The 16,316-nt window shown below is 51.2% G+C and overlaps 1 protein-coding gene across 1 annotated transcript in view; it reads left to right on the forward strand.

Annotated features, from left to right (window-relative positions):
* Positions 1–4,138: 4,138 nt before the first annotated feature.
* LOC142256201 (protein RoBo-1-like) overlaps positions 4,139–16,316 on the forward strand; it is a 21,253-nt gene continuing 9,075 nt past the window's right edge. The window contains exons 1-3 of the mRNA XM_075327771.1: positions 4,139–4,249; positions 5,325–5,441; positions 10,466–10,612. Coding sequence (XP_075183886.1) covers positions 4,198–4,249; positions 5,325–5,441; positions 10,466–10,612 — 316 coding nt within the window. The 5' untranslated portion in view covers positions 4,139–4,197. The remainder of the gene's footprint in view (positions 4,250–5,324; positions 5,442–10,465; positions 10,613–16,316) is intronic.

Below are 16,316 nucleotides of genomic sequence, written 5' to 3' on the forward strand. Positions count from 1 at the left end.
CATCACTCCCGGGCTCCCGATACAGAGCAGAGGCGGTGTTAACAAATCCCCACAACCGTGGGTGGCGTCACGGACAATAAACTATCCCAACAACCAATCCCCTTTTCACTCACGGGCGAGGAGCGCCGCTTGAGTCCCCGGGATCCGGCCCATCGCTCGAGCCACCGAGCAGCAGAGGCCACAGCAGCAGCGGCGGCCGGACCCGAGCAGTAGGGAGGGCGCGGCGTCCCCTCCTCCGCCCGCGACAACTTGGCGTCACGAACAGGATCTTAACGCTCTGCCGTTGGGTAGAGGTGTGCCTTGTGACCACCGGAGGTATCCGGCCGGAAAATTTCAGAAGCCGCCATCTTTGGCGCGAAAAGTTCCCGCTCGAGCGTCTTCTCGAGTAGTAGAGGCGCGAAGGCCAAAACCTAGCCCCGATAGAGGAGGGGCCGGAAAGAGGCTAAGGGGGACGAAATGGCGACTGGACGCATGTAGCCGCGGCTATAAAACCAGGGACGCCAGGACTCTGCAGACATCTTGTTCCTGGGAGAAGCCGCCAGCAGCATGTGGATGCCGTCCCGCAACACCGTAGCCCCCGCGCCTGGAACCGCGGCGTGGGTGGAGATCCGGACCGCGCAGCTCTACCAAAGGCTGCAGGTCAAGATGCAGCTCCTCATGGAGGAGTGGGAGACCGACATGGCGGACGTCATAGCGACCGTGCGGAGACGCGAGGAGGAAGCGGAGGAAGGGAAAGTGAGTGACCAACGCCCCGATGCCCTTGAAGGGCGGGTCATCGCGGCTGCGGGACCCGGTCCAAACCCTCTCCCCCTGCTGCCTCCCTCGCCACCCGTCCCGGAAGCCGTGACCCCGCCACTAGGCCCGCTACCACCGCAACCGGTAGCGATACCCAGCCCGTCCGCCCCAGCGGACCGACCTGTAGCCGGAGCCCGCAGTCGACCGGAGGTGCTGCCCTGGAAAGCCCCGAAAACCGAACCGGAGGCGTCCCCCAAGAAAGTCCCCGAGCCGGAGCCGATGACCCGCTCCGTGCCGAAGGCCCAACTGCGGAAAGCCCCTGTGCCCATCCCCCACACCTCGGCTGAGGTTGCGTCGGGTTGCCGATGCAAGGCAGCGTCTAAGGCCAAGTCACCGCGGGACCTGTCGCCCAGAGTACCAGCAGTGGGCAATGTCAAACAGGTCTTGCGGGGCCCGACCCGTGCGCCGGAGCTCGCAGCAGCGCCGTACTGGGACAGGGAGCCGGTACCGTTGGGCCCGGAGATCGGTGAGAGGGAGAGGAAGAAAGCGGAGCTAGTGGCCCGTGCAATCCGGGAAAAAGAGAGTCTCCGTCAGGCAACATTCCGTGTCTGGGGGCCGCTGTACGAAGGGCAGGTGAGGCGGTTTGATGTCCGCCGGGGCTATGGGTTTATATATGAACCGGGCCTGGAGGCCGAAGTGTTTATAGCCCGGCGGGATGTGAATGCCCACCTGCCTGAGGAGCATCCCGGTCGTAACCTGATGCCGGGCGACATCGTGCAGTACACCCGGCACTGTGGGGAGAGGGGGTGGTTCGCGCTGGACACTAAGCTAAGGGGCAGCCAGGAGTCCCGTGTGAGCGCCGCGCCCCCTCCCTCAGGTGATGCCGAAGAGTATGAGTAATGGCAGCGGAGCACCGTTGCACCGTCCCCGTTGGGACCACCAGTCAGTGTGTTTGTTTACAGTGTTTAAAAATTGAAAAATTGAAAATGAAGTAATCAACTGATGGAGTAACCTGATTAGCATGTGATTTGCAACCGGCCGTTGCCGGCACCGTTGTCCCCGTGGGGACCGTTTGAAAAGTTCACATAGAGAACTTTCTATGGACAAGCCCGTGAACTTGCAGGGCAACCACAGACGCTAGTGGCTTGTAAATAAGTTGTGTTACCGTTACCGTTTCCGCAGTGACCGCCTCCGGAGAGGCAGGTTGGAGGGAGGTCCCGCAGCAGAGCAGGCTGGGGCCCAGCCACCACAGGAACCGGTGGCTACCCTCTGGAGGGGAAGGACAGATCCCGCTCGGGTAACTTGTGCTGGACTGGGGTCAAGGGGTGCTGCCTGGGCTTTAGGGGCAGCATCAGGGCCAGGTTACTGGGGTGGGAGAGAGCGGAAACCGTGACCGTACACCGTTTGAAACCGTTTAAGAAATGTGCCTCCCGATGTGGGATGATGTCATAACTTGTAAATATGTCACCGTTTTTCCTATATCTTTTTCAGAAAAACAAAAGGAAAATAAAACCGGTGTTGGACGGGCAGCCCGAGGACGGTCTGCGTTTTGCTAAGGGGGAATGTGACGCCCTGGGCAAGCCAGGGGTCACAGGTCACAACACCACATTCACCCCACATTCCCTGCAGGTACACCTAGCTAACCTAAAATCCTTGTTGCCTTCCTCCAGGGGCTGGTGTCCACACCAGGGGATGGGCCAGGCGGTTGGCTCCGCCCACCGAGGAGTTCAAAGCCCTGGAGGCGGGAGGAACCAGGCAGATAGGCGAAGGAGGTGAAAGTGGAAGGAAGTGAAGTGGTAGTGGAGCTTAGGAGAGAAGCTGAAGTGACAGAAAAGTGGCAGTAGTAAAGCCTGAAGTTGGTCCGGGTGTGTGCCCCGGACTGTGACAGCAAGGTCAGCAGACGGCGGTGATAGTCTGCAGGGGGACTGCTCGGAGGTTGCTGGAAGGACCGCGGACGGGTAGTGACCCGGTGGTACCGGAGCAGTATACGAAGAACAGTCAGCACCAGGGCAGGGGCCTTTCGGATCCCGGCAAGGCTAGGAGTCGCCATAATTTGCCAAATCCGTCAGTGAAGGGGACCTCTGTCTCCTAACAACCAAGTCCCGATTGAAGGCAACAGTCCGACCATTAGGGGAGACACCGCCACCGCCAGGGCACCAGTTTCCCAGGGCCAGCGCCTGCGGGCAAGAGTAGAGCTCCTTCGGCCCAGCTTGAAGCCGAGGAGTGGGTAACCGGTGGGAACCCATCGCTACCAAAAGACTTAATATAGGTGCAGGAAAGAGACCGTCACCGCTAACTGCAGGGAACCTCAGCACCGTGAACCGTCCGAGGGACCCGTCCAACCAGCCGTTTGTTTACCGAGAACTGTGTCGTGTCTACTGGCTGCGTGAGTACCTCCGTGCCGTGCGGCACAGCGCTGCCCCGGCACCCCTGCACCTCCACAGGCCCCCATACCCGCCTGTCCACCATTCTAACCCCATCACTGGGCCCCGGGAGCACCACAACCCCTACCCACGGAGGGGCACAGCAACAACTGGCTGCTCCGTACCATCACTCCTGGGCTCCCCATACAGAGCAGCGGTGGTGTTAACAAATCACCACAACCGTGGGTGGCGTCACGGACAATAAACTATCCCAACAACCAATCCCCTTTTCACTCACGGGCGAGGAGCGCCGCTTGAGTCCCCGGGATCCGGCCCATCGCTCGAGCCACCGAGCAGCAGAGGCCGCCGCAGCAGCGGCGGCCGGACCCGAGCAGTAGGGAGGGCGCGGCGTCCCCTCCTCTGCCCACGACACTTATCCTTACCAGCGCTTCCAAGGGACCGCCATCCCTCCGTCTTCCACCCGGGGCCCGCTACGCCTGTGGGGAGCGATACCATCCCGGCTGCTAAAACACCTGCCCCGGTGAGGAACCCTGCAGTGGCAGATACTCCCTGGCCGCAGACCACAGGTGGCGTCACAACAAACTTTCCTAAATATCCCCGCTTTGCCCACCGTTTACTGCACGTCTCGGGGCAAGGCCACCCCGTGACAACGCCTGAACCGATCCTTATTTTTGAAAAGTTTTTATTTAATAGTGACCAAAACCTTCATTTTTTCCTTTTATTTAGATCGTAAAAGTAAAGTAATTTCTTGGAGAAGTTTGCACGCTTTTTAATGATGTATCCGTCGGCTTCTTAACGACTGCTCATTAATTACACCATGACAGATGGGTTATTATGCCAATGCGCAGTGTTGACTTTGGCAACAGTAATATTTAATCCACATTTATGCAAATTTATTACAATTTGTTTGGAATTTCCCTATTTTTTTATCAGCCAATTTCCCTACCAAATAAGATTGCGTGCCCTATATACCAATGCATCCTCCCCATAGAATGGGTATAAATACCAGTCGTAACGCAACGCTGGTAATCACAACGGAAGAAGGATCCGATCGACTACAAGACACCTCTCTGCCACCATGAAGACTCTACTGAGCATCTACATCATATTCTCCATTACCATAGCAACAGGTGAGTCTCGCTTTACGGTATGTTGTGCTGGATGAACTCTAACACTCCGAAAGCCCAGAGCCGCCACCAAGACTGATATACCGTCAGCTCATACAATGGCCATTAGAGGAGATGTAGTATTACCCACCGCCATTCTTATCTCCCCCATGTATCGTCGTTAATGTGTTTGTTTTATACGTGTTTATTAACTTTGAACATGTGTTTTTTGTGTGCAACACTGATGTTTCACCTACAGTGCACAGCACCGCTGCAGACAATCACTCAGCTCAGTTGATGAATATGGCATAAGACGTTGAGAACAGTGATTGGCAGCAGCATTGACATCACGAATACTGTGCACATTATCACTGCAGACGATCACCGAGCTCAATGATTGGCTGCAGCAGTGAGTGTGCACATTATCACTGCATATAATCACCTAGCTCAATGATTGGTTGCAGCAGTGACTGTGCATATTATCACTGTAGACAATCACCAAGCTCAATGATTGGCTGCAGCAGAGACTGTTTACATTATCATTGCAGACAATCCCCAAGTTCAGTGATTGGCTGCAGCAGTGACTGTTTACATTATCACTGCAGACAATCCCCAAGCTCAGTGATTGGCTGCAGCCGTGACTGTTTGCATTATCACTGCAGACAATCCCCAAACTCAGTGATTGGCTGCAGCAGTGACTGTTTACATTATCACTGCAGACAATCCCCAAGCTCAGTGATTGGCTGCAGCCGTGACTGTTTGCATTATCACTGCAGACAATCCCCAAGCTCAGTGATTGACTGCATCAGTGACTGTTTGCATTATCACTGCAGACAATCCCCAAGCTCAGTGATTGGCTGCAGCAGTGACTGTTTACGTTATCACTACAGACAATCCCCAAGCTCAGTGATTGACTGCATCAGTGACTGTTTGCATTATCACTGCAGACAATCCCCAAGCTCAGTGATTGGCTGCAGCAGTGACTGTGCACATTATCACTGCAGACAATCACTGAGCACTTTTTTTTGGTAATAAGAAAATACCAACATTTGGAATATTACATATGACCTAAAAGTAACTATTCTGCCCTTTACTACAGGGACCTGCCTTGTTTGTGAGACTTGCAACGATGATGACTGTAATAATAAGGTGACCCCTGAGGAGTGCGACCCAAACGTCAAGAGTTGTTTTAGCTCCTTGGAGATCAAAGATAACGGTAAGTAATCCTCACTTGCGCTATTATTGCACGGACATCTCACCCAACCAACATCTGTTCTTTGTTCTCAACCTTTCTCGCTTATCCTTGCTGATTGAAACCCTATACGGGCATTCTTTTTGTGTATGGGACCTAAAACAAGTCTGTGCTGCCTGGAAAGGCATTCTAATGTATAGCAGGTTCTACCCCCTAATTTATATCCAAACCAATTTAACAGAAAGAGGAACCAGAAACAAAAATAATAAGAATGATCTTTATTATGAAAAATTCAAAACAAAAAAGGTGTCATGACAAAATGGTACACAAGATGGCAGGGGGAAAGGGGAATCACTGAGTGAAAAAACTGCATACAAGAATATATATATATATATAAAGCCAGATCTAGATCCCAATATAACAGTGCCCAAAACAAATATATATGGCTTTAGTATAAGGTAATAAAGTAATCAGTGTAAGAGCGGTGAAACTAACCTGTTGACATCTTCTCCTGCTGGAATGGCACCACCCGCAACCCAACGCACGTTTCGGCAGAAGCCTTCGTCAGCCTTCATATGTAGTTTCATGTCAACTAAAGAGAAAGACAATTAGTTGGCAGGCAACCAAAGCCTGCAAAATTACCAAAAGGATCTGAAAAGAGACAAATAAGCGTAGATATCTGCACTTTGCAAAAGGTGGATTTTGGGATCATTTGTATAATTTGTAAAAAGTCTCTTCCACAGGACATCACTAGTCTCTCGCACTGCTCTGGTGTGATTTTGGCCCACTCTTCTTCCAGTCTCTTCCACAGTTCTTTGACTGTTGTTGGTTTTTCGGCCATAACTTTGTCACCAAGGATTTTCCAGAGGTTTTCTATTGGGTTTAGATCAGGACTCTGGGCTGGATATTTCATTGTTTACAGGAACTTTTTTCCCAGTGTGACAGAGGACATTCTCCTGCATAAAAATTGCTGGTGATTGAGTGATGAACACAAGTAAGGAGCCACGTGTTGTGAAGACGTTTCTGATCCACACTTGCACTCACTCTGCCCTGTAGCTGTATGAGAGGTCCAACTCCTGCTGCAGAAAACATTCCCCAAACCATGTCACTTTCTCCACCGCCTTTCACTGACTTCTTAACACACTTTGGGTTCAGTCTTTCCCCAGTTTGTCCATGAAGATAATGTTTCCCATCAGACCCAAATAAATTAGACTTGCTTTCATCACTAAAATGAGCTGTGGCCACTTCTCCTCTGTCCACACAACATGCTCCTCACCAAAGGTGAGTCTAGCCTTGTGATTCTTTCTGCTAATGAGAGGTTTGGTCACTGTAGAGTGGGCTTTCAGTCCAAATGCTCTTAAACGTCGTGACACTGTATTATGACGAGACAGATCTTTACCCGGTCCAGTGCTGAACTGGCGGCAATTCTTGCTGCAGTGTGGAAACGATTACCCATGGAGATTCTCTGCATTATCCTGTCCTCTCTTGCATTTGTCCTCTCTTGCCTAATGTTTCCCATCAGACACAAATAAAATAAACTTGCTTCATCACTAAAATGAACTGTGGACACTTCTTCTCTGTTCACACAACATGGTCCTTTTGATTCTTTCTGCTAATGAGAGGTTTGCTCACTGCAGAGTGGGCTTTCAGTCTAAATGCTCTTAAACATCGTGACACTGTATTATGATGAGACAGAGCCTTACCCTGTTCACTGATGAACTGGCGAGCAATTCCAGCTGCAGTCGTGAATCGATTACCCATGGAGATTCTCCACATTATCTCTTTTGTAGTTTTCTTTCGAGGGTGACAAGCCTTCTTGGGAGACTTGAAATAGTTTATGATGTTGTAAAGATGCAATATTCTCAAAATCACAGACTTAGAACGACCAACTTCTCTTGCCATGGCTGATAGTCACCCCTTTGGCCTTTATATGGACAACCTGCTGCCAGAGGGTTTCAGTCACTTTGGAATGGCAAAGTCATTGCAAGCTGGAAAGTCAGGCTGTCAGTTACATAGGGTTTGTTAAGGAAATTAGCACCAGGTGCAGATTAATACCAGTAACTTGCAAGTATCTGAAAGTGTTCTCTAATTTCTATTATTGTTCTTTTTCCTTTATCTCATTTACATTTTTATTATGTGCTTTACAATAAATTCAATGTATCAAATAAGCAGAAAATCCTGCGAGTTTCCTCATGTCAGGATATAAGCACATGGGACGACACAATGACAGCAACATTTAGGGAATTGTGTGTTGTTCTCTAATTTTGATCTCCAGTGTATATAAGAATATATAACAGATGATGGTTAACTGAACTTGTGTATCATGTGTATGTATATATCTTATAAAGCTGTGTGTGTGTGTGTGTGTGTGTGTGTGTGTGTGTGTGTCCACTAAACGAATCCGCACCTTCGAATTTAGAATCACTAAATTTTACACAGACGCCTCATGTGACTCAGGGAATGTCATAGACTATGTTTTGACAGGAAAATTTAACCCCACGCTTTACAGTTACTCTCCAAAAACATGCCTCCATTAAAGTGAATGGAGCCTGGAACTACAGGTTATTAATAGCAGCTGTGATTGGTTGCTATAGGAACAAAGGACATTGTTAGGATAAGAAGCTTCTGTGTGAGGTAATATGATATCGGTGGGGAGACGGATAGAGAGACAGACAGAGTAAGAGACACAGAGACAGATGGTGAAAGAGTCAGACATAGACACACAGGGAAAGAGACAGACTTGGAAAGAGACAGACCTGGAAAGAGACAGACAGAGACAGACAGAGAGACAGACAAAGACAGATGGGGAAAGAGACAGACCTTGATAGAGACAGGCGGGGAAAGAGAGAGACACACAGACACACACATAGAGACAGATACAGAGATAGAGAGAGATAGACAGACACAGACAGACACAGAGATACAGACAGACTGATACAAAGACAGACAGAGAGATAGAAACAGACAGACAAGGAAAGAGACAGACAGAGACAGACATAGAGACAACTACTATCCCGGGCAATTCCGGGTACTACAGCTAGTATATATACTGTAATATATATATACAGTGCCTACAAGTAGTCTTCAACCCCCTGCAGATTTAGCAGGTTCGATAAGATGCAAATAAGTTAGAGCCTGCAAACTTCAAACAAGAGCAGGATTTATTAACAGATGCATAAATCTTACAAACCAACAAGTTATGTTGCTCAGTTAAATTTTAATACATTTTCAACATAAAAGTGTGGGGCAATTATTATTCAACCCCTAGGTTTAATATTTTGTGGAATAACCCTTGTTTGCAATAACAGCTAATAATCGTCTTTTATAAGACCTGATCAGGCCGGCACAGGTCTCTGGAGTTATCTTGGCCCACTCCTCCATGCAGATCTTCTCCAAGTTATCTAGGTTCTTTGGGTGTCTCATGTGGACTTTAATCTTGAGCTCCTTCCACAAGTTTTCAATTGGGTTAAGGTCAGGAGACTGACTAGGCCACTGCAACACCTTGATTTTTTTTCCCTCTTGAACCAGGCCTTGGTTTTCTTGGCTGTGTGCTTTGGGTCGTTGTCTTGTTGGAAGATGAAATGACGACCCATTTTAAGATCCTTGATGGAGGAGCGGAAGTTCTTGGCCAAAATCTCCAGGTAGGCCGTACTATCCATCTTCCCATGGATGCGGACCAGATGGCCAGGCCCCTTGGCTGAGAAACAGCCCCACAGCATGATGCTGCCACCACCATGCTTAACTATAGGGATGGTATTCTTGGGGTCGTATGCAGTGCCATCCAGTCTCCAAACGTCATGTGTGTGGTTGGCACCAAAGATCTCGATCTTGGTCTCATCAGACCAGAGAACCTTGAACCAGTCTGTCTCAGAGTCCTCTAAGTGATCATGAGCAAACTGTAGACGAGCCTTGACATGATGCTTTGAAAGTAAAGGTACCTTACGGGTTCGTCTGGAACGGAGACCATTGCGGTGGAGTAAGTTACTTATGGTATTGACTGAAACCAACGTCCCCACTGCCATGAGATCTTCCCGGAGCTCCTTCCTTGTTGTCCTTGGGTTAGCCTTGACTCTTCGGACAAGCCTGGCCTCGGCACGGGTGGAAACTTTCAAAGGCTGTCCAGGCCGTGGAAGGCTAACAGTAGTTCCATAAGCCTTCCACTTCCGGATGATGCTCCCAACAGTGGAGACAGGTAGACCCAACTCCTTGGAAAGGGTTTTGTACCCCTTGCCAGCCTTGTGACCCTCCACGATCTTGTCTCTGATGGCCTTGGAATGCTCCTTTGTCTTTCCCATGTTGACCAAGTATGAGTGCTGTTCACAAGTTTGGGGAGGGTCTTAATTAGTCAGAAAAGGCTGGAAAAGAGATAATTAATCCAAACATGTGAAGCTCATTGTTCTTTGTGCCTGAAATACTTCTTAATACTTTAGGGGAACCAAACAGAATTCTGGTGGATTGAGGGGTTGAATAATAAATGACCTCTGAATAAACTTTTCACCATTTAAAAAAAAAACAAAAAAACAAATAACATTCTTTTTTGCTGCATTTCACACTTCCAGGCTGATCTACAGTCCAAATGTCACAATGCCAAGTTACTTCCGAATGTGTAAACCTGCTAAATCTGCAGGGGGTTGAATACTACTTGTAGGCACTGTATATGAAACAGAGAATATACCACATTCCATATACTCAACACATAAATACTGTATGTACCAGCAGTAAATAAGCTGCATACAGTGAAACAAACGTGAACCATAGATATGTACAATCACCATAAATATATACTATTAGACAATATATAGCATACATGAATAAGTGCTGAAGATATACCACGTATATACAGTTTATACACACATTACACATACATCATACACATACATTGAGAGATGGAGATAGGTAAGTGCTGCTTGCTATTCCGCACTGGATCAGGAGGTAATTATACGTCATACGCTTACGGCTACTAACAGATCGCTTTGTAATTTAGTGATGTTCCTAAACTGAACATAGCTGTGATATTCTTCACCTAACATGGAATTTTGTTGTTGCAGGAGAACACGTAACCCAGAGTATCCGTAAATCCTGTGCCAAAGATGAGAAATTATGTAACATAACATTCAGCATGTCTGCAGAGGACGAGATAGCTTATGTATCCACGTGCTGCAAAGGAGACCTCTGCAATCAGGGACAGTTTGAAAGTAAGGAGCTGAAATACAGGATAAGTATTGTATGTAAATAGTGACTGCACCAGCAGAATAGTGAGTGCAGCTCTGGAGTATAATGCAGGAGGTAACTCAGGATCAGTAATGTAATGTATGTAAATAGTGACTGCACCAGCAGAATAGTGAGTGCAGCTCTGGAGTATAATACAGGAGGTAACTCCGGGTCAGTAATGTAATGTATGTACACAGTGACTGCACCAGCAGAATAGTGAGTGCAGCTCTGGAGTATAATACAGGAGGTAACTCCGGGTCAGTAATGTAATGTATGTACACAGTGACTGCACCAGCAGAATAGTGAGTGCAGCTCTGGAGTATAATACAGGAGGTAACTCAGGATCAGTAATGTAATGTATGTACACAGTGACTGCACCAGCAGAATAGTGAGTGCAGCTCTGGAGTATAATACAGGAGGTAACTCAGGATCAGTAATGTAATGTATATATACAGTGAGTGCACCAGCAGAATAGTGAGTGCAGCTCTGGAGTATAATACAGGAGGTAACTCCGGGTCAGTAATGTAATGTATGTACACAGTGACTGCACCAGCAGAATAGTGAGTGCAGCTCTGGAGTATAATACAGGATGTAACTCAGGATCAGTAATGTAATGTATGTACACAGTGACTGCACCAGCAGAATAGTGAGTACAGCTCTGGAGTATAATACAGGAGGTAACTCAGGATCAGTAATGTAATGTATGTACACAGTGACTGCACCAGCAGAATAGAGAGTGCAGCTCTGGAGTATAATACAGGAGGTAACTCAGGATCAGTAATGTAATGTATGTACACAGTGACTGCACCAGCAGAATAGTGAGTGTGTGGCGCCCCTGACCTGGTCAGGCACCACTGAGTACTGCACCCATGCTGGGGACAGTACAATACAGGTAATCCAGAAGGCTGACCGAGGTGTGACTACACAGGCGCATAGTGATCAGGTCTCACACATGTACCTTTGAGAGGACCCCTGGGGATCCCAGGAGGGGGAAAAGCCTTCACCTCCACTGGAATAGTGGAGGGGGCCAAAAGCCTCCATCTCCACTCAAGGGGTGTGGTAAGAGAGCCTGGTTGCTAGGTGGCGTAGGCAAGAACAGGAGAGGAGGAGCAGTGAGCCGGTTCAGTGCAGAGTCCAGGGAGCTCCGAGGAGAGCAGACCCCTGGGGCTGTTGCAGTCTGACAGCGTCCGCGCAGTGGCTACCGACGGGGGAGAACGGTCACCTAGGAGTGCTACCCGAAACCCATCTCCAGCTAAAGAGAGAGCACGGAGTGGGAAGTAAGGAGACTGCTAGGGAGTACCAGGCCCAAACGGGCGGCAGATCCCGGAGCGGGGATAGATCCACCTTTCCTTGCTAAACCTGCCGGTGTGGGGCCCTCAAAGCCCACACCACAACACCCAAAAGCCGCAGCCACGTAGCCACAGTTAGGGCCCATAGTTCACAGGAGGCAAGCAGCTGGAGTGATCTGGTCCAGGCGACAAGCAAACGGCAACTGAAGGGGAGAGAGGCTTCAGCAACTTCCCTGGGTGACCCCCATAGGGACTAAAAGTCGGGGTTACCCCAAACCACTAAGGGCTAAGGAAGGCGAGTCGGTAGTCACCATCATAAGTCAGCCTGAAGGATACCTGGTTCCAGCCTGGTTCATCCCAGCTACGCCCGGGTTACTCACCCTGCCATCTGAAGTGAGTAAAACCCCTGAAAGACATCCTGCTTGTGTGGAGTTATTCTGCGCCTTGTGGTTCTACACACCTACACAGAGCCCTGGGGCTTGCCTCACTCTCAGGAGGCTATTCCAACTGACTGCACTCACCATCAGCCCCAGGCGTCCCTCAACCTGCAGTGGCGGTCCCCACTGACCGCAATTCTGAGAGTGGCGTCACGACAATCCTAAAAGAAGATCTCCTACCTGTGACAGGATCCAGCTGAGTGGAGTCCCTGAAGGTGATGCACCGACACTGCACATGCGGGGCTTCACATCTGGCGTCACGAACAGGATAAGGACTAGACCTGTCCAGACAGGTGACCATGTGCCTAGGCGGTCCGCTTGAAAAACTGGAAGCGCCGCCATATTGCCACCATGAAAAGCGCGCTGAAAAACAACAGCAGCCCGCGCTGGGAGAAGTTACCGCCCACGAAGAGGTGTGGCTACCCAGAGATCCCCTGCAGAGTTCTGACCTCGCTTGTGAAGAGAGCGGAAGCGTCCAGAGACGGCGGAACGGAAAAGAAGCCAGCAGCTTGTTGTTAGAGGAAATGGCGTCTGAATGCAGAGACCCAGAGCCAGGCTCCGCTGCCTGGTGGTGTCGGGAGCTTGCCGAGTTCTGCGAACAACTGGAAGCCAGGATCGGAAGGCAGATCAGAGAGGGACGTGCGGAGTTCCTGGGGATGACCGCGGCGGTTCAGGCCTATGAAGGGAGAGCCGCGCGCCGAGTGCCAGACCGGACGGCGACGACTCAGACCCCGATGCTGCCACCGATGGGTGAGTCCAGTGTTGCCCCTGCCAGCGCGAGTGCCCCGATCCCTGCTGCCATGCCCGCGGTCCCTGAAGAGGCGTCCGGCGCGGCGACGCTGAAGCAGGCCGCAGCCACGCCAGGTGCAGCCCGCCAAGCCCAGGCCGCCGCAGCGATGCCCTGCTCGGCCCGTAGAGAACCGGCTGCCACCGCGACCCTCATCCGCGCCGCAGGTGTGACGCTGACCCAGGCCGCCGCCATGCTAGGCCCGGCCCGCCGAGACCCCACCGCAGCAGCAACGCTCGTCCGCGCCGCAAGTGAGGTGCTGAACCAGGCCGCAGCCACGCCAGGTGCGGCCCGCCAAGCTCCGGTCGCTGCAGCGACGCCCAGCCCAGCCTGCACAGATCCCATCGCAGCTGCGACGCCAATTCAGGCCGCCGCCATGCAGGGCGCGGCCCGCCAAGACCAGGCCGCCGCCATACAGGGCGCGGCCCGCCAAGACAAGACAGACGTACCATTGTTTACCCCGGCCTGCAAGGCCAGAGCAGACACCGCTCCCCAGTCTAAGGAAGTCCCTGCTAGGAAGTCCCTGATAGGAGAGGACCCCGAATACTGGAAGCTGAAGGCTGACCTAGAGGCCCAGTTCCCACAGGAGATGGTGGATCGGTACCTGCTCCCTCCGCACACCCCCAAGGCGACTTCTGCAGCAACCACGCCAAAGAGTCCCCCGCCCGGGCCTGCTGATGACCACCCATCCCCGGCGCTGCCACAACAGGAGTGCTCTGAAGAACTAAGGGGGAGAGGAGGCCAGGAAGCTGAGAAGCTGACTCCAGAGCCATCCGCACTGGATCCATACCCAGAGCCGGAGATGTTGCCATATTCCCGCTGGGATGAGGAAGACCTAACACCGTCTGCTGAAGAAGATCTACCCAAAAGCCTCACCTGGGAGCTTGTAAGCTGTACCTCGCAGAATCCAGCCCGCAAGACACGGCGCCGTAACAGAACCCAGTCTTTCCCTGCACCGCAGTCCCCAGAGCAAAGAGATGAAATAACGGCCAGAGACCTAGAGGAGAAACGGTTCCTGAGAAGAGCCAAAGCCCAGGTCAGAGGACCCCTTTGTCGAGGAGTAGTGGAAGATTTCAGCCTAAAATCAGGATACGGCTTCATAGTAGCACCTGGTATGAAAGAAGGCATTTTTGTCAACAGAAGAGACGTGAGAGCTCATTTGCCCAGAGGACATCCTGGAAGAAACCTAAGGATGGGAGACACAGTGCAATTTACAATGCATCAAGGAGAAAGAGGCTGGTATGCCCTAGATGTCACGCCATGTCCTAAAGAAAGAGAAACAGACACAGAGGAAGAAAGAAAAGACAGGGATAGAGAAAGAACAGACAAAGAACCCACTGATGAGACCACTACGGACGATGAAAGAGATCAAGAAACCAACAGGTGCCGCAGCCCTACAGGCCCAAGCCCTGGTATGGAGGAGTAGAGGAATCTGCATAAAGTAAGAAGAGAAGTTACTGTTTGACCAGTTTGAAAGTTTGCAACGTTACTGTTTAAGAGATGTGCCCACATAAACTAATGTGAGAAATGAACCTTAAGGCTATGAACTGGCTATAGCCACAAACTCTCGCAGTGTAAATAGTTACACCAGAGGGCACCACCACCACCAGAGTCAGCCTGTTTAGGGGCTTGGCTCGTCTGCAACCAGGGAGCACGTCCGTATATAGGGCCTTGGCTTACCTGCAACCAGAGAGCATGCCTGTTTATGGGGCCTGGCTCTCCACCACAAAGAGGGTACCTGGTCAGCACCAACTGTGAAGGCCGCCTCTGGATCCTGCCAGAAGTGGCTGAAGGCGCGGCTTCACCAGGCCAGGTATGCCCTGAAGACCACCAGCCCATGAAAGCCGCCTCTACATCCTGCCAGAAGTGGCTGAAGGCGCGGCCAACGGGAGAGGCAGATTGGAGGAAAGGTCTGGGGAAACGGATGGCCCAGACCTGGTTACCAAAAGGACCGGTGACCTGCCTCCTGAGAGGGTTTGGGTGGGTTAACGGACTTGTGGGTGGAGGGTGGTGATGTATGGTACCTGGTGGTTTTAAAATGTTTTACCATGTTTTAATGTTTTATGCATTTTAAAATGTTGTCTTGCAGCCCGAGGACGTGCTGGTGATAACTAAGGGGGAATGTGGCGCCCCTGACCTGGTCAGGCACCACTGAGTACTGCACCCATGCTGGGGACAGTACAATACAGGTAATCCAGAAGGCTGACCGAGGTGTGACTACACAGGCGCATAGTGATCAGGTCTCACACATGTACCTTTGAGAGGACCCCTGGGGATCCCAGGAGGGGGAAAAGCCTTCACCTCCACTGGAATAGTGGAGGGGGCCAAAAGCCTCCATCTCCACTCAAGGGGTGTGGTAAGAGAGCCTGGTTGCTAGGTGGCGTAGGCAAGAACAGGAGAGGAGGAGCAGTGAGCCGGTTCAGTGCAGAGTCCAGGGAGCTCCGAGGAGAGCAGACCCCTGGGGCTGTTGCAGTCTGACAGCGTCCGCGCAGTGGCTACCGACGGGGGAGAACGGTCACCTAGGAGTGCTACCCGAAACCCATCTCCAGCTAAAGAGAGAGCACGGAGTGGGAAGTAAGGAGACTGCTAGGGAGTACCAGGCCCAAACGGGCGGCAGATCCCGGAGCGGGGATAGATCCACCTTTCCTTGCTAAACCTGCCGGTGTGGGGCCCTCAAAGCCCACACCACAACACCCAAAAGCCGCAGCCACGTAGCCACAGTTAGGGCCCATAGTTCACAGGAGGCAAGCAGCTGGAGTGATCTGGTCCAGGCGACAAGCAAACGGCAACTGAAGGGGAGAGAGGCTTCAGCAACTTCCCTGGGTGACCCCCATAGGGACTAAAAGTCGGGGTTACCCCAAACCACTAAGGGCTAAGGAAGGCGAGTCGGTAGTCACCATCATAAGTCAGCCTGAAGGATACCTGGTTCCAGCCTGGTTCATCCCAGCTACGCCCGGGTTACTCACCCTGCCATCTGAAGTGAGTAAAACCCCTGAAAGACATCCTGCTTGTGTGGAGTTATTCTGCGCCTTGTGGTTCTACACACCTACACAGGGCCCTGGGGCTTGCCTCACTCTCAGGAGGCTATTCCAACTGACTGCACACACCATCAGCCCCAGGCGACCCTCAACCTGCAGTGGCGGTCCCCACTGACCGCAATTCTGAGAGTGGCGTC

Source organism: Anomaloglossus baeobatrachus, chromosome 11, assembly GCF_048569485.1.
Source record: "Anomaloglossus baeobatrachus isolate aAnoBae1 chromosome 11, aAnoBae1.hap1, whole genome shotgun sequence".
Classification (NCBI taxonomy): Eukaryota; Metazoa; Chordata; class Amphibia; order Anura; family Aromobatidae; genus Anomaloglossus; species Anomaloglossus baeobatrachus.